Source organism: Staurois parvus, unplaced genomic scaffold, assembly GCF_062004578.1.
Source record: "Staurois parvus isolate SC_StPar_1 unplaced genomic scaffold, SC_StPar_1.0 ptg000145l, whole genome shotgun sequence".
NCBI classification, from domain to species: domain Eukaryota; kingdom Metazoa; phylum Chordata; class Amphibia; order Anura; family Ranidae; genus Staurois; species Staurois parvus.
The window spans coordinates 17,828,054-17,846,395 of NW_028317941.1; the positions used below are offsets into that span (position 1 = coordinate 17,828,054).

Below are 18,342 nucleotides of genomic sequence, written 5' to 3' on the forward strand. Positions count from 1 at the left end.
CCCTTTGCAGCTATAATAGCCTCCTCTCTTCTAGGAGAGCTTTCCCCAAGATTTTGGAGTGTGTCTGTGGAAGGTCAGGTCAAGGTCAGGGTTCCGTACAGGCCACCCAGGGTGCTCTACAATACGCTTGTCAAACAATATCTTTAGTAGTGTTGTGCTGTTTGTTCAAGTCGAGCGTTAGTCAGGTGCAATGTTTTGGCCAATCACAGCGCATGATGATGTCACGGGGGGGGTGTCACCCTATGTGACATCATCACACTATTTAAGAACTGTCATCCCAGCGCAGCTGTCAGACGGCGGGAGCCAGCGTCGAGAGTGGAGTGGTTTTTTTTTTTTCGGGCCGGCGGTGGCCATCGTGATTGACATTGGGTCTACTTCGGGGGCATTTTTTTTATATTTGTTTTTTAATAAAGAACTTGTCAAAGACTGTCTTCTGTCATTTTTCCACTACACTTTTTTTTGTGTGAATGGGTAGCGGTACCATGTACCCCATACTCATTCACATGGGGGGGCAGGATATGGGGGCCCCCTTGATAAAAGGGCTTCTAGATTCCAATAAGACCCCCGCCTGCAGACCCCCACAACCACCGGCCATGGTTGTGGGGAAGATGCCCTTGTCCCCATCAATATGGGGACAAGGTGCTTTGGGGGGGAGCTCCGCATGCCCCAAAGCACCCCCCCATGTTGAGATCATGTGGCCGTGTATGGTTCAGGAGGAGGGGGGGGTCGCTTATCCTCCCCCTTTTCCAGACCTGCTTGGCTGCATGCTCAGGTAAGGGTCTAGTATGGATTTTGGGGGGAACCCCAACATATTTTTTTATTTTGGCATGGGGTTCCCCTCAAAATCCATACAAGACTCGCAGGGTCTGGGAAAAAATGTAATTGCTGGGCAATGCCGGCAATTCTTTTTACATTCAGTTGTCAGCAGGGAACCCCTCTGACAGTTTAAACAATAAAGAATGTTTTTAGTAGCTGAACGGTATCTTACCACATGATGTGGTAGGATACCCCTTAGTGAATTGTACCCTCTGTTCGAAGGTTGCGGCTGAACTTTTGTTATGTTCGAATGTGCAACCGCAAACCGAACAGGGGGTTGTTCGGCCCATCACTAATCTTTAGGAGTTTTATGTATAGAAGCACGGTCATGCTGGAACAGAAAAGGTTTTTCCTCAAACTGTTGCCAAAAGACTGGAAATAGATAACTGTCTAAAATGTTTTCGAGAACGTTTTCGCGCACATCTCATAATCAGTCATATTCATATCTTAAATCTGTGATGTGAGATTTCATGCAGAGGGCCATTGGCTCATTAACCTGGCTGCACTGGTATGTTTGGAAGCATTTATGCTTTAGCATTGTTCTTTGGTAACCATTTATCGTTGTCCAGAAGCATACATCTTTTTCCATGCATGTTTCAAATGAAATAGCCCTATTACAGACAGTTTAATTTGTCATTTCACAAAGCCATTGAATACCTGTGAGTGCAGATGGAACATGTCTATTAAATGCAAATGAAGCAATTTTCTGCTTGATTTACAAATCAGTTCTAGTGACATTACAAGGCAATTACTTTGCCATGACACAGCTGATTGGATGGCAACCATATGTCACAAAACCATGATCTATTGGAAGGATTACTGTCCACCTTTTAGTTGAAGACCAGCATAAATGACTTGTATTTATTGTATAGGTCACTACACTTTTGCCACTAATTGCAAATATAACAGATGCTATGTTACATAAAAAAAGGTTGGGAAAGATGGAAACGTTATAAACTATTTTAGATAAATAGAGTGGAAGCTTAAATAAACCCATAATAATGCAATAGTGTTTATTATCACTGTGTCATGACCGGACAACAGTAAAGTGATTGTAAAGGCTCAGATTTTTATTCCTTAAGATAATAAACATGTTATACTTACCTGCTCTGTGTCTTCTGTGTCTGGCAACATAGGAAGCTGTATGCGATAGGGGCAGACATGTAGGAATGCTCCCGAGCAATGGCTGTCTGTGTCCATAGACTCCCTCCTCACAGGATTTGATTGACACCAGCAAGAGCCAATGGCTCTTGCTGCTGTCTCTGTGGCTGTGAGAAAAGAAAGAATGAGCAGCAATGTTGCTTTCAGGCACAGTTCTGGATCAAAAGAGGAGCCAGGTAAGTATTTTTGGGGGGTTGGGGGTCCCAATACTGGAAGATTTTTTTACCTTAATGCAGAGAATGCATTAAGGTAAAAGATCTTTTGCCTTCAGAAATACTTTAAGTCCTGGACCTCTCTACCTCTCAATCCCTCATAGGAATAACCTATTAGCTATTCCCTTGAAAGTCAGTGCATCTCAGATTGATCTAACCATATGATGCCTTAAACCAGTTGCCAGTTGAAATCACTATATTGAAGTCTTTGGAATTGCATGGATGTCTTGCCTTGTAACCCTTTCACTGCCCATCCTGATGAAGTGATGACCTCATACAGTCTGATCTGTCTTAAAAACAGGCAGGTGGACCCGACCAGACTGTGTGAGGGCCTTACAATTCAAAGCAAACAGCGCAGCAAATAATTAGCTTCTTTTGTTGCTATATCCTGCCAATCCTTCCTTTCATGTCTATTCCTGGTTCACATAAGACTTAAAACAATGAGCAATCAGTGTTGCCTGTTCATTCATACTAATAAAAGATCATTCAGTGCTGTGGGGTTGTGTGAGCCATCTACAGCTGCTTGCAAACATACACAGCCCTGGATGCTAGGTTACACAGCTCTGTAGTGTTAAATTAATTTTTTACTATTATGAATGAACAAGCAGCGCTGACTGTTCATTCACAAGAGTAAAAGAACAGTCAGCTTAAAGAGGGGACAAAGACTGGCTGAACCTCCCTTCACAGGAACGTATTTAAATTGGGATTCACAATGGCATGGAAGTACTTCCAGAAAAACAGGTGTTTTTAATCCACAATGGGCCATCAATCAGAACGGGACAGAGTGCTATATGCACTTGGTCCCCTGGGAAATTACATTTAATTTACATTTAAAAGATTACCTTCTTAACACCACCTTCCAGCGGTCTCTTGAGTGGGCTTTTAGAGTAGCTTGGCTTCTCTGTAATGTGATTGTCTCTCACAGCGGTCACATGGTAGGGAGCCTATTCCACTGGCTCCCAATCAGAAGCTGTTACTTAGCACACAAAGTTAGGCCACCATGGTCACATATGTGCAGCAACTGGGTGTTAAAGCCTACTTATCTCGCTCCTACATATATGCTTTACATGGTTCACAAGAGATTAACTTTTTTTAGATACTTCTTCCTTAAAGTAACAGTCACTACTCCCATTATGATCTGTGTTCAATATTCCCAAACTGGAGGTAAAGGGTGCTTTAAAGGCTTCACAAAAAATGCTTGAAGCTTGATGGAACTTGTGCATATGCTTTCAAAACTTTGTAAAAAACTACACAAAAGCTTGAGGTCCACACTGCCCTAATACAGGCTGAAGCACATGTGAAGCCCATGTGAAAAATGCTTCTTTACTTCCACTTCAAAAAAACCCTCAATTCTCCTCTCTGGGTAGCAGGGTGTAAACGGACTTGAGTCCATTTATACCTGGGTTCCTCTGATCCTGCAAAAGCAAATGGAAGGGGGATCTATTCCCCTCCATCTGGCCACATTGGATCAGATAGCAGTCATGTATAAATGGACAGATAGTCCGTTTACATCTGACCACCAGTAGAGGAGAATGGGCTGTGTCCGTGTCTACTCTGCATAAGTACGGCAGACACGGACCTGTCATCCGGCTGCTCAAAAGGGATCCCTGCTGAGACAGCAGATCGCAGGTGGAATCCACCCCATGTGAAAGGGGCCTTAGACTACATAAAAGTCTACTGGAAGGAAATGTTAAAGAGATTGAGACTAGGGCTGGGGTCTTTGACTATTCTGGCTGGAGGACTACTCCAACTTAGGAGGTGCAATTGTTGGGCAGTGGGACATAAGCAGCGAGGAACTTATCTGTTCTTCATTGCTCCATCCAGGTGTGAGTCAGAGCACTGGCCAGCAGTGTCATTCTGTTATTCTGGTACATCTAGTCTGTTTACCCCTATTCATTATCAGGTCACACAGTTTCCACTGCTAAATTACCATAGCTTCTTATATCTACCTATGGCAACAAAGATCCTTGAATAATTCCTAATGCAGAGCTGTTTGTACCTCTGTGCTCTTTATACATTGTTCTGGTCACACCACTTGCTGCATTTCATTCCAACGTTCTATTGTGTACCTAAGACTGCATAATTGAACTGCCATTGTCACTGCTGACTTACCATTTCTCCAAGCTATGCCTTTCACTCCATGATAAAGTATGTCCAAAAATACATGATATTAATATATACTATCTATCTATCTATCTATCTATCTATCTATCTATCTATCTATCTATCTATCTGTCTGTCTATCTATCTATCTATCTATCTATCTATCTATATACAATTTTAATCCAATCCAATGCAACATGGTCCAGGATTCTGATGCTGATGCTGCTTCTGTGCTGTGGTGTTTCCATACCCAATTATTAAATCTGTTAAAAGTATTTTTTTTTCTCTTATTTATTTTTAAAAAATTTTCTCTTTCTTTCAATAGAAAGGCATTGAAAATTCAAGGAACAGAGGTAGTACTTTTGTGAAATACCAGTACATTCATCTTACAGGAATGTGTGAATACATTGTTAAACTTGACAAAGGCATACAGTCATAAATCAACAGCATAGGCTATACAACATGTAATATCACCCTAAGGAATGTAGTAAAAGGGAGGCCAATGCAACAGACGAGCAGGGCTGGTGTTAAACTATTTTGCACGCTAGGCAGGACCAGCTACTTGTACCTGGCCCCCCCAAACAAATAACACTTCATCTGTAGTTCTACTTCAAGCCTCCTAGCACACAACCTCTTTTCCCTCAAAGTTTCCACCCTAGCACAAATCCTCTCCCCCATATCCCCCCTCCTAGCATAAATCCCCCAATTCCTCCTTCTAGCACAACCCCCCCTAAATTAGCCTTTCCAGCACAAATCCTTCGTCCCCACCCAAGTCCCCCAACTTAGCACAAATCCCCCTTTTCACCCCCTCCTAGCACAAACCCTCCCAATCCCCCCTCCCTCCTCCAGTGACCACTCATCTCTCGGCATCAGGGAGCCAGGGAATGAAATGACTGAACATGCCGATGTAAGAGCGATCATGTATCATCTTCTTTATGGAGGATCACTCCACTGACAGGAGAGGAGAGAATAGCCACCACCCTCAGGTAGAGAGTAGGGAAACTAGCGGCAGTGGCTGAACCCTAGATGATAGTGCGCCCTAGGCAGCTGCCTAGTTCGCCTAGTGGTAGCGCTGCCCCTGTAGACAAGGGTATAGTGGAATTGAAAAAGAAAGAGTAGAAAAAACAAGGGGGTGAACAGGGCGGGAGAGGGAGAAATGGCTGGGTAGGGTGGAGGGATAAGGTGAAGCAGTTAACCTGTTCTTTGATCAAAATAGTTAGGCTCCATGCACACTGGCTTAAAAAACGCTGCTCCTAGAGAAGTGTAGCATTTTGCTTGGAGATACAACTAATTCTATCCTGTGTTTTTTAAGCTCAGCATTTAGAGGCAGAAAAAACCTTGTGTTTTGCGTTTTTGAGAATGTTTTTCTGGCAGAAAAAACGCTAAATACTGCTAAATGTTCCTAACCGCTAGTACAAAAAACACTCAGAATTTGTGTTTTTTTTCTGCCAAAAGCACTGGTGTTTTTTTTTTTTTAAGCTAGTGTGCAAGAGTGTTAGGAAGTGTTTTTAAAAATTATGGGGTGAGGAGCTTTGTGCCCAGGGTTCCCATTTCTTTTCGTATATAGCCATTCTGTCTGTTAGTTGTAGCTATCAATTTTTCCTTAACCATCTCTTGTGATAGTCTGGCATTAACCTCCAGGATTCTAAGTGTATTAGACTTACAGTCTTAGGCAGTTGTTTAGCAACTGTTAACAGGTGTTCGAGGAATCGAAAATTATATGTACCTGTGTTATTAGGTTTACAATTTAGTAAGGCTTCATTGGTATTTTTGTGCATTACGTAGCCTTAGCTTGCAGATTATCCAGTACACTCTGGCCCAGAATCTCTGCACTGTAGGGCATGTCCCCCATATGAGGATATATGTGCCAGCCTCCATTTACCCTTGAAGGCAGCTTGGAGGAATTTGGTAGGAAGCTGGCTAGATGGCTTCGGACCAGATACCAGCGTGTGAGTACTTTGAAGTTTATCTCCACAGCCATTGCATTTTGTGAGTAGCATTTTGTTTTAAACCTGATTTGCATCCAGTCCTCCTCTGCAAGTGTGGAACCCAGATCTGATTTCCATTTAATGTGGTTAGTGTGAGGAACTGCAAATGAATAATCTGATAGTGTGGAGAATACTGAGGGTATTAAACCTGGGAGTTGTCTTTGCATTGCTTTTTGAATACAGTGAAAGTTTTCTGAACTATGGGGTAAGATGCAGCGCATTAAGTGTTGGGGCAGCATAAACAGAACTGTCCATCAGTTGTATCCAAAGAAGACTGGATATAGCTAAGACGTTGCAGTCATCAACTTCTGGTCCTACCCAAATTAGAACTTTGGTGATAGCAAGGTATTTTGCTAGTTGGGCAATCTGTATCCCTTTAGTACTTGGTTATACATTGGACATCCAGACCACCCAGTCTCTTAGCCCTGATCATGGTTTGGGCAGGTAGTCTGGGTTTCTGCTGGTGCCAGATAAACTGGGAGACATATTTCTGAAGGATATGGAGGATGTGGGATGAGACATTCACTAACAGAACTCTGAAATAGTAAAACAATTTTGAATGAAAGACATTTGGTGGTTGCTTTTATGCCTAACCGTGAGAGCTGGTATTTGTTCAGATGCTCACAATAGGTCTTTAAAGAGGAATTCAGTTAATTGATTTAACTGTTTCCCAAAACTGTTCATTCAAGGCATGCAGCAAATGAAAACTGTCACCATTGCTTGAGCTTTCAACCAAATTGTCAAGCTATCAAATGGCTGGTGTCATAAGTGATCATACAGTATGTTCAGCACCATGGCAGCTACATATCAGACAAAAGGTAAGATGGCATCTTCGTTGGCTGTAAATGATAGGAACATTTAGTACAGGTTTAAGTTTGTGTAAGAGGGGTGAGTAGTTTGTAGCATGGTAAAGTGTTGGATAAGCATTAGTGAGATGCAGCAGAGCTTTGAGGGTTCCCAATGTTACGCTAAGTAATCTTTAAGCTTAGGGATGGTTGACTGCAACAGGGATAAGTTTGGAGCTTTTAATTTTGTGCTACTGAAATATAGTCCAAAAAATATTTGCAAATCAATCTTGGCATGGAGGTTAGGTAGGGAAGGTAGTGGAATGGTAATGAACAGGGTGTCACTGTTGGCACTGAACAGAAGAAACCCCTAAAGTAAAAATTAAATAGGATTTTTAAGATACCACACCATATGTTAAAAATTACAAATATTTGTTATTGGTATAAAAGGTAAGAAAATATTTTAAAAAATCCCAAACAATTGCACAATAGACATACATAGATTTTTTTTTTATATATATATACTACAGTTATATATATATTGGATATATTGGGTATACGCAGCCCCAGACATCCATGGGGGATAATTCATATAGGCATCTTCAATGCATTTCACGGGATGTCAGCTTTTGTAAATGCTCTAACATTACACAGTATATACAATCAATTGAAGAGCCGTTGTTAGTGGAGAAAACCTCCCAGTACCAGAGCTCAGACCATCAAAAGCAGGTTTGTAATCTCCCTTTCTAAGAAAAAGCACACAGAGAAAAAATATCCATAAGTTTCTAATGGTGGCAAGAAATCCCGTTTACTGAGGTCTTATCCTTTAGAGATATATAATGGCAGTGTATAAACTGCTCCCATATGGTGAAAGATGTGACTGCTGTGTCTCACGTCTTCTGTTGGAAACCAACCATAACCACTTCTCAAGTGATTATCCTGTGCTTCCACCCACTCTGCACTTCTAGAGAGGGTATTTTAAAGGGATATCAGAGAAAGATAGGCAATATGTTGTTTGGCAGACCTTTAGACTTCATGCAAACTAGGCACTTTTAAGGGCATCTGACCTTTTTTTGCCTCCAATCGCCCCTCCATGTTAGGCTATGTATCCATGCATGCATAGGCATTTAGAGGCAGAAAAAAAAACATAATTTGCCCATTTAGGAGAGGAGCGGTTTGGTTTAAAAATGGCCGCTAAACAAGCCTAAAAGTATCTAAATGCTATCTGCGTTTAGCGCTTCAGTGATCATTTCAATGGCCAGAATAAATTAATATTCTGGAATGAATGAACACCCAAATGCTTGATGTGCTTAAACACATTTGAAAAAAGCTGCTTTAGATGTGTTCTTACACTACTTTTCTCCTGCCAGTGGAAAACTCATTCAGAAGAGCTGGACAAAAGCCCATTGTGCATGAGACTTAAAGAGTAGCACATTTATTTACTGAATATAAGCAAATATAGTGTATGAGAAGCTGTGGCTATATATGTTTATATATTGAATCTATGTGGTTAATTGGGAGAGATTCTTCTTATCATAATCATGAATGTATTCCAAAGAGACCCCAGCAGATGACATCAAAGATGTTGGTGCCTCTATCACTTTGTGTACCTGTGGCACACAGCTGGTGTCACAAACTTAGCATATGCTGTGATCAAAGGAAGACACTTAATACCTGTCACATTGGAATGCTTACTTTAAAATGCCTACTTTAAACCTAAACCAATATTCATGACGTTCTCTGTGCTCATTATAATTTCTTTGAAATGCTGAAAAACTGGTTACATGTTTACAGTTATAGATGTTCAAGCTTGGAACACACAATATTCACAATTTATTGCCAGGTCACTTGGTAACAACTGTCTCTGTAGACAACATTGGCTCTAGCCTTCATAAGCAGACCTAGAGAAAAACTGTATTCAATTTGTTGGTTTTGGTTTGTTGGATTTTATTTCTCCTTGTACATTATCATGGTAAGATCTTGAAAATGCAAAACCCATGATAAATGTTTTCTCATATAACATTACTTACTGTTTTAAAGTTTCAACCATGAACATAGCTGTCTAGTCTGGTGTTTATTCCTGCCTGGCTAATCAGATTAGAACCTCCATAGATCTTGGAAAACTACTGGTAATCCGCAGTGGAGTATACTTTGACCAACATAATTTTGAATAATGAAGTGAGGACACACTTTTACCCAAATTTGATATTTCCATTTTGAATGGTTGGTGGCGATCATATTGCTTCTTAGTTTCTCACTGGCTTCGGAGGTGAGTGGTACCCAATGGAGATTTTCCCAACTATAACAGTCATAATGAAGACAAATAATTGTGTTGTGCTCCTGGGACCTTATGCACACTGGACGTTTTCCTAACTCTTCTAGAAGCCTTTCCTCCTGGCAGCAGCGTTTTGGCAGAAAATACACTTGATACTTGTAAAAAAGTATAACCCATTTAGGTGCATTTAGCCATGTCAAGCATTTGGGAATTAATTCATTTTATTAGCCAGAATAAAACATTTATTCTGACCATTGAAATGGATTAAGGCTCAAGTGCTAAACATGCCTAGCATTATTGCACATTTAGAAATGTTTAGACATGTTTAGAAGCGTCAAGCTTTTTTTTTTTTTTTTTTTTTAATCCAAATAATCTTTATTCGAGATATGTGTGGAGGGTGTGGGGGGGTAGGTCCTCTGGCTGTAGGTTTCTCCGGCCTTGTCCACCTTGTAGCTGGAATAGTTCTGGCTGGGCGAGTTATTTCTCCAGTACTTAGGAGTAAAGAGGAAAGAGCTGTAGAAGACGCAAGAAGGGATAGGATGTGAACCGAGTAGTCAGCATGGAGTGTTGTGGGAAGGGAGTCAGTCAGGTGCCATTCGTGTCAGCTGGCACAGGTGGTGAGGAAAGGTCACCCATCAACTGATGGTTGGTGTCTGATTCCTGGAAGTGGAGTCAGCAGGCCCATGTTGCAAGCGATTGTTTCTTCCAAAACTTTCCTGGACGTAATGCTAGAGTTTTTTTTCCTGTCTCTGAACGCCTATGCCTCTAAACTCCTCTAAAAGTTTATGTATGCATGGACCCTTAGAGAGATTCTTGTTGTTGTAAAAAAACATGTAGCAAGAGAGTGACACCATTCTTTCTTGCAGAGCAAGGTGAATATTGTGAGATCATACAAAGCTATATGAAAAGCTTTTTGGCCAATCGAATTGCCATGAACACTGTTACAGGGAAGGCTCTCCAACCCTCCCTTCCCCCCAAAAAAATTCCAGTAAAATATGTAATAAACTAATAATCTTCATAATTATCTCTGCATTTTCTAAATTGTATGCATCTGACATTAGTTTCTGATAGTATGATCCTTTCTGTAGAGAGTATCACTTAATTACATAATATGTGACATTTGCAAATTTGATTTGACTTTTTTAAAATTCTATTATATTGCATTTTGTCAAAAGATAACAAAATATGGTTAGATAGTCAAAAGATGTACAGTACATGAAAGGGTAGTACAGAAGATATTCAGGGTATGGACAGGTAAGCATATTGCAATGCAGTGTCGATGATTCATACTAACATTCCTTGTATACTAACAACATTGTCATAGAGAACAAACAAATATCAGTTGTTTCGGTTAAGGAATAAACTAGGTTTGAATTTTAGACTATTTAATGATTTCATTTATTAATTTGAGATCATAGTAAATACCTAATTTATGGTGTAATTTTAGGTATTTATGATATTTCTAGTCCATACCTAATTGAGACAATGTAAAGAGTGAAGTATAAGAAGTTGTGTAATTTGGTAAAAGAATTTGCATGAAATAATAGTTGGTAAGAGGGGAAAGCAAAGGGAAATTGAAGGGTGAAAAAAATAAATAAAAAGGAGACAAATAAAAGGGATATAGGAGGTTGGGGTCAGAATGTTCTACCTGGACTCAAGCAAGATGTTTTTACTCAGATATCAGGGCTTTGAATTCAGATGAATATCGAAATATGGACCAAGACGCCCATGTTTCATAACTTGTTCTGATTTCTCACTTTTTTGGATATCAGATGTTCCAGGTCTCTGATTGAATCCAGCTCTGATTCTGTCGGAAGTGATATTATAGTAGATTTCTAATATCATAGTATAACTGCTCTGGCAGTGGTAAGGAAGTGATGAAGAACATCCTACGTAACTGATTTGAGGGGGCCTGGAATGATCAAAAGTAAAACTATTTTCTGTGTTTTGGGGATCTGTGTTGCCATAATTTTACAATTAGTGTCAAAAATCTTTGTCCAGAATTCTCTGATCGGGGGCATTCCCACCGAAGGATACGAAAATGCAATTTAAATCTTCAGGGTACCTGCAACATCTGGTAACCATTTTTAAATTTTACTCTTGTGCTTTATTAGCTACAGATAATTTGGACGTTAATATAAAACATTCAGTTATCTGAGGTAATAGTTGTTTTGAGGTCACTTTTCCAGGCAGAGCTACAGTGTATGACAGGAGATTTGAATGTATCGAAGATGAGAGGATGGAGTATATATGATATACTGGAGGAAAATTTTGAAGAAAAGGTTCAAAGAAGGGTGATTGGGCTATTAATAAGTTATTGAATGAATAAATGGTAAAAGTTGATGCGTTATCAGCCAATAATGGTATCACTGGCTCAGTACTAGGGTTCAAGAATCTAAGGGTTGGGTCTGCTTGTATGGCTAATACTTCCCTGCGATGGGCCTCTTTGTTCCACATTCTGAATTTGTTCCTACAAAGCGCTGATGGAAAGGCGGGATTACTAAAAAGAGGTGTCATAGGGCCTATATAGTGAGATATCTTTAGCCAATGGTTGGCCCAAAACCAAATGAAAAGGGTTTGTTTAAATTCTAAGATGGGTTTAAGATCTTTATCTATGTAGGATTTAACCTTGACTGGGCCATAAGATCTATGGAAGCCAACATGGCTTCTTACAAGACCTAGAGTTTCATAGGTGGGTGGTGGAACCAATCTATAATCCTAGTAAGTACAACTGATTGCTAATAAAGGGCAATGTCTGGGGCACTAGCACCATCTTTTATTTTGGAAGGGACAGGATTCTATGGCTCAGTGACATGACTTTTTGTAATGCAATTTTTTAAAACTTAACATGGGTGCTGTTTTTAATGGCATAGAAGAAATATTCATTATACTATTGTAGCTCTATTGTAAATAAGAGGGGCACATTTTAGAAGACTATGACTCTGCAGTAACCCAATAGCTACAATATGATGTCCCATATTCAGTGACTTGGTGATAAATGTCACAGGCGCATTCCTGTGAGGGTGAAGATGTGTCCTCATTTCTTAGGATGATGGGTTCACAGAATGCTTACATGTTTCCTCCTAAAACTCAGTCTCTGGTTTTCCTGCTTGTCTTTCTAGCTTTCAGGGTCCCATCATCCTTAGGCTATATTGGCTGTACACTGATTCTTTAAGTTGGCTTCCTGACATCTGTGGTTCTATTGTTATCCCAGACTTGTGGCTCAAGGCAGTTCTGCAATAGAGAGGTCCCTATGTAACTCTCCTACTCAAAAGTCTCCCAACACCTTCTTGTGGGGAACCTCTGCAGTCTGCTTCCTCTAGGTCTGTAACAAACCACATCAGCCAATGGGATTGGTTTACTAAAGACAAATAGGCCATCTACTTTGCAATTGAGGTTGCACTTTACAATGGACCTTAGTGAATGAAATTAAGATTTTATTTTTCTTGCATGTGATTAGGTAATCTTTGCAAGGTGAAACTTTTCCACATTCACTAAACTGAGGAACCAGTTTTCTTCACAAAGTGAACAATCTATTTCCCTCTAAATCAACCCCCCCCCCCCAATATTTTCTGAGCAGCCACCCAGGATGGGAGATATGCACAGAAGTCTATACACTTAGGCCCCAAGGCCTAAGAGCAGGAATGATGTTACAGCAACATCCTCTTAGGGTGAAACCCCGGACGAGAAAGCCACATGCAAGGATATACCTCAGATATTTTTATCTATCCTGGTATGCACAGCAGGCCCTCCATGTCTTCAGATTGGCCAGGTATTCAATATATTTAACATAGATTGTTACCTCTAGCAAACCCTACTGGAGAAAGCTCAGCATAACGTGTGACTGAGATAATATGCACAACACACAGCAAAGCTAACTAAAGCCCACTAACAGATCTCAAAATACAAAAAGAGAATTTGGAAAAAAACAACATCCCTACATTATCAACTTAAGATTCTTAAATGACTGGTACCAATCACTGGGGAATTCTGTGCCTTTAAAGGCAGTGGGTGCAGTGTAACAGAATGGGCCGATACTGTCCAGCTACACAGTTATTTAGGGAGGCTGCAATGGTGCTCTGATATTATTTCAAAGAAAATTATTAGTATCCTGTATCTCTAGAGGAATCACATTGATTAGATTGAGATGATTATGGCCTTGACCATGGGAATCCGCTGAAAAGAGATAAGATTATGTGAAGGGATAACATTTTTTTGGACAGTAGTGAGGTTGTTAACCCGTTATATACTGTACATTGTATACACATACGTTATATCTATGTATATATGTCCTTTGATTTAAAGAAAGAAAGAATGTCATTTCATTTACTAAGACCTTAAGGATGTCCAATATCCATGGACAGATGTAGCGCACTATGTCTGTGCGTGTGATGTATGTTTTACCATTTTCACTGGGTCGTATTATTTAATTTATCTGACCTGATCAGATGTAATCATACTCTATGGAAAATGGAAATCAATTTAAAATGCATTTTTTTTTAATTCAAGGAAAATGAAAAATGAACTCCTGGAACTCAAAAAGAAGGGTGTCAAATTCAGCAGGGTGCGAGAGAACAATGCCAAAATTTGTGTGCGCTGTCAGAAGAAGCTGGGGTTCATCTTTGACCGCGGAGGCTTATGCGAAACCTGCCAGTTTCGTGTGTGCAAAGCATGTTGCATTGATGTAAAAGAACGGAAGTTATGGAAGTGTAAAGTGTGTGACAAATTTGCGTAAGTATAAATGGTAGGAAAATATTTCTGTTTCATACATTGGTGGGATAACAGTTATCTTACATATACTTCTACAAGCAAAATTCACAATTTTAAATGTACATTTACAACAAGCTAAACTAGAAATGAAAATGAAACAACCTAAAGCATACAATAAATAGATAAACACGTTGTGTTGCATTTTCTGTTATTCTGAAATCCCATTTAATTATGCAGAGATTTGATAAAGCACTTATTCTTGTATGTGGCACACAAAATTATATGAAGTTTATCTTCCTACATGCACATTTAATTTATTGAGATCAGAATAATTAAAAAATCGAATTAGTCTGTTTGAGAAACCTTTTCCAATCGTTAGGCGTTTAAGGCAGAGGCTTGAGTGAGACACAAAGCGGAGATTGTAGATATACCTTGTAGCTTTTTTGATTTTATATGTACATGAGAGCAGTCATGGTTAATCATTACATATTTAGGCTTTGTCTTCTGGATAATAATGTGGTTTGGTTATACAGACACATACAGATTTGTGTGACCTGTGAATGTGATAGGTACAGTTTGAAGGACAACTTCACTTAAGGTGGGATAGTTCTTTATGGAAACTCCTCACCACCTGAATATAGCTGGAATACTGAAAAACTTACCTTCTTTCCCATTTTACTGTGTGTCCCTGCCTCACGGAACTTAGCCTTTCAAGCAAAAGTTCCCTGGCAGGTACTTTTTCTTGTGCGCATGCTGTCAATGGCCCCATCCATTGCTTTGGATGGCCTTTACTCTACATGCCCACTAGGAAGATGACTTATTTTGGATGTGATACCTGCAAAGGCTGTGCAGTGCCAAGATTTTGTGAACGGGAAAAAGGTAAGTATTGCACCATACTGGAAATGCTTAGTAGGGTGGGGAGTTTATGTAAAGAACAACTTCACGAAAAAGTCGACATCTTTTTTACGGTGTTTAGCCATGAAGAGGTTAGGAGGAAGGAGGCTGATGAATAGATCAGTCCAAACCTCCTTTTGCCCAGCTTTAGATTATAGTGATTACTGAGGGTGAGTGGATTCAAGGGGTTCTGAAGTCTACTACCGGATGTTTTCTTCCCAGTACAACTTCTAATAACTTCTAATAAAGCCTTACGGGGTATCTACACAAGATGCCTACACTACCAAACTCTCACCTTTAGATGCGTCTCATAATCCCAGCAACTGCACCCTCTCATACTTATGCCCATAGCGTAAACTCCAAGTCTTGTGTGAAAATGTAACTCTTTTCCATCATGGATTAGTGCAGGGTTTGTAAACTGCAACTTCTAAAGCAATCAATATGCTCAGTTGACAAAGCTAAAACACCAGGATAAGGATACTTAAAAAGGCCGTCATATGGTTTGAAAATAGTAACGAGTAAAGAGTAACTATGGTTTGTGAATTGAGCTTTGTGAATTGAGCCTTTTGTTGATCAGTTTTACCCTTTTTTCATCTCTCATAAATAGAATCCAAGGTATTATACATAAATTCCCACAAAGGCATTGTGCCCCTATACAACCTACTCCCTTTAGTGTTCCTTCATGGCCAAGCCCCACATTCACACCCTTACATTTCAGAGTGAAGTGATATTTAATGAGCTGCAATTCACAATAGAAGGGAGCTTACAGGATATCAGTGGACATTGTACTTCCAGCCCAGTACAGAACCCCAAATACAAACAAGGCACTGCTGTTATATAATTCTATTTGTATTTCAGGTTAAGTGACTTTTTGTACCCCCGGGGTGAAAGAGGGAATAGCAGAAATTAGGAATCAAGATGCATGTGTACCTTTCTTTGTCCTCTTGCGTAGGCTGCTGATAAAGCATTCATGTTAGACAAGCGCACCATACAGTCGTTTTCGGTAACATACCTGACTTCCCACAAATAACATCGAACAAACTTTCACATTCTGCTTGTCAAACTGAGCAAGCCTGACAGCATATTTATGAATATTTATGAACTTGAAATTTCCATTCACTGTTTGCTTCAACCTTCCAGAGAATGGAAGGAGATTAAACTATTTACTTTCCACTGTTTTGTACTTGTTTGTGTGTTCCATTAATTGAAATGGGAAGGGCCAGACAGGTCATCTGAGAGTAACTGAGGACCTGAATGTACCAATGTTGTATATGTCACTGTCATCTAGCCCTGTGGCTGTACATGAGTCACAAAGAAAATACAACCAATCCCATAAAGGTTTTGCATAACCGAGCAAATGCATTTCAATATCCAATCTTTGTTATAAACATAATACTACAAATATACATATACAGCATATATTTTGTATACGGTAATGTGTTTTCTACCACCTCTGAAACTGGACTCTGAAAGCAGTGCTCAAAAAAGGCAGATGGAGTGCAAAGGACTATATTTATTATTATTCAGGATTTATATAATTACAACAGTTTGTGCAATGCTTTACATTATAAAAAAAAAAACAGTTCAGTTATGATACAATCAATACAAGAGGGTTAGGAGAACGCTGCTCCTGAAAGCTTACAATCTAATAGGAAGGGGCAAGTGGAATAAAAGCTATTAACTGTGAGGGATGAGCTGATGAGAGAAAAAAAAGATTCAGTTGTTACCTGAAGGAAGGATAGGCTTCCCAGGAGAAATGAGTTTTCAGGGATCGCCTAAAAGTAAACAAGTTGGGGTAGAGTTCCAGAGGATGGAAGAGACTTTGGAGAAGTCCTGGAGGTGAGCATGGGAGGAGGAGACAAAGTAGCTAGAGAGGAGGTCTTGGGAGGAGCGGAGAGGACAGTTTGAGTGATACATTAAGACAAGATTGGTGATGTAAATTGGGGCAGAGTTGTGAATGGATTTGTATTTTGCTGTTTGTAGTCTGAATTTTATTTGTTGAGCAATCTGAAGCCAGCGGAAGGACTGACAGAGAGGGGTAGCGGACATAGCAGACACAGTGGTTTGCAATGTGGATGAGTCTGGCAGCAGCATTCAAGGTAGACCAGTAGCATTATTGCCTGTGAATTTCCTGCATCTGATCATTTTCCTGTTGCTGACTTACTTTGCCTTGTTCTGTACTGTGTCTCTGTATGAAGGCAGCCATCTTGGTAGAAGCAGAGCTTTGCTTCCTCATGTTAGAGCCCCTCCAAATCTTGGAGACCAGCAGAAGCAGTGGTGCTTTAGATCTCATACTGCAGATATTCAACTACTGTATGAGCCTGTAAGTAGAGGGGTACCTACACATTACTATTTTTCACTTTCAGTATGATAAAAGATTACTATAAATGCCTAATGAAACATTTTATGCCCCTTATTTATAAAATAGTGTTTGCTTTTTTTGGTATAAAAACATTGTAAATGTTCTTTTTAAAAAGCTTTTTTCAATGTTTAAGAAACCATGTAAAAAAAAAGATAAGGTAAGTGTAAATAATAAAAAAAACCTTTATTTTATGTACATTTTGTAATTATAGCTATACATAGGCACAGCCATACTGTACTCGTTTTCACACTGGTAATGTAAAAAATAATGGATTCTCCAGTGATGTAAAACATTCACCTAGAGCCAACTTTGCCTGGGCTGTAGGTGACATTGTGGAGCTTACAGCACTCATTTTTTTCAGAAACTTTTTATCTAAAATTATAGCAATCAGTAAGATCTATTTGTTATTTCATATAAAGTATTTAACTTAAAGGATACGTTCACTTTTGGAAAAAATAAAAAATAAATAATAATAAATGTACTTTTTTGCAGATAAAAAAAATGTGCACTTATTATTTTTTTCCTAGGAGCCTGCAGACTATTGCACCCATGAACAGTAGATCACGGCTGCAGTGTCAGGCTCCAGCAGATTCTCAGTAAAGTACAGGAGGTACAGGTAGACAGTTACTGAATTGCAGGAAGAGTCAGTGAACTATGAGAGCACAATATTTTCCCCTCAGAGCTCCTCTGGGAGGGGGGTGTTAGGGTGGGTGTTCCTTCTAGGGGGGTGCATTGTGGGTTTTGGAGGGGTTTGGTGGTACGTTGGGAGTGGTTGGTAGGGTGGGGGGTGGTAGGGATTGGATCTTAGGGGTACAACATCGGGGTAGATTAGACCCAGTGGATGTTGGATTACATGTTGTATCTCCAATGGTATTTTTTATGTGATTGATGTACGTTAAACTTGGTTTGAGGTTAGCCTATTAGGTGTGCAGCATATTTTCTCTCCTTCTTTGTTTTTTTGCTATGAGAGCACTCACCAGTGCTTTCACAGTTTTTAAAATTGTGATAGTGGGTGCAGGGTGAGGATCCCCCGCCC

The 18,342-nt window shown here is 39.8% G+C and overlaps 1 protein-coding gene across 6 annotated transcripts in view; it reads left to right on the forward strand.

Annotated features, from left to right (window-relative positions):
* Positions 1-18,342, forward strand: part of SYTL5 (synaptotagmin like 5) — a 267,892-nt gene that overhangs the window by 156,818 nt on the left and 92,732 nt on the right. For all 6 annotated transcript variants that reach the window (XM_089673908.1, XM_089673903.1, XM_089673905.1 and 3 more), the window contains exon 3: positions 13,850-14,071. In XM_089673908.1, coding sequence (XP_089530034.1) covers positions 13,850-14,071 — 222 coding nt within the window. The remainder of the gene's footprint in view (positions 1-13,849; positions 14,072-18,342) is intronic.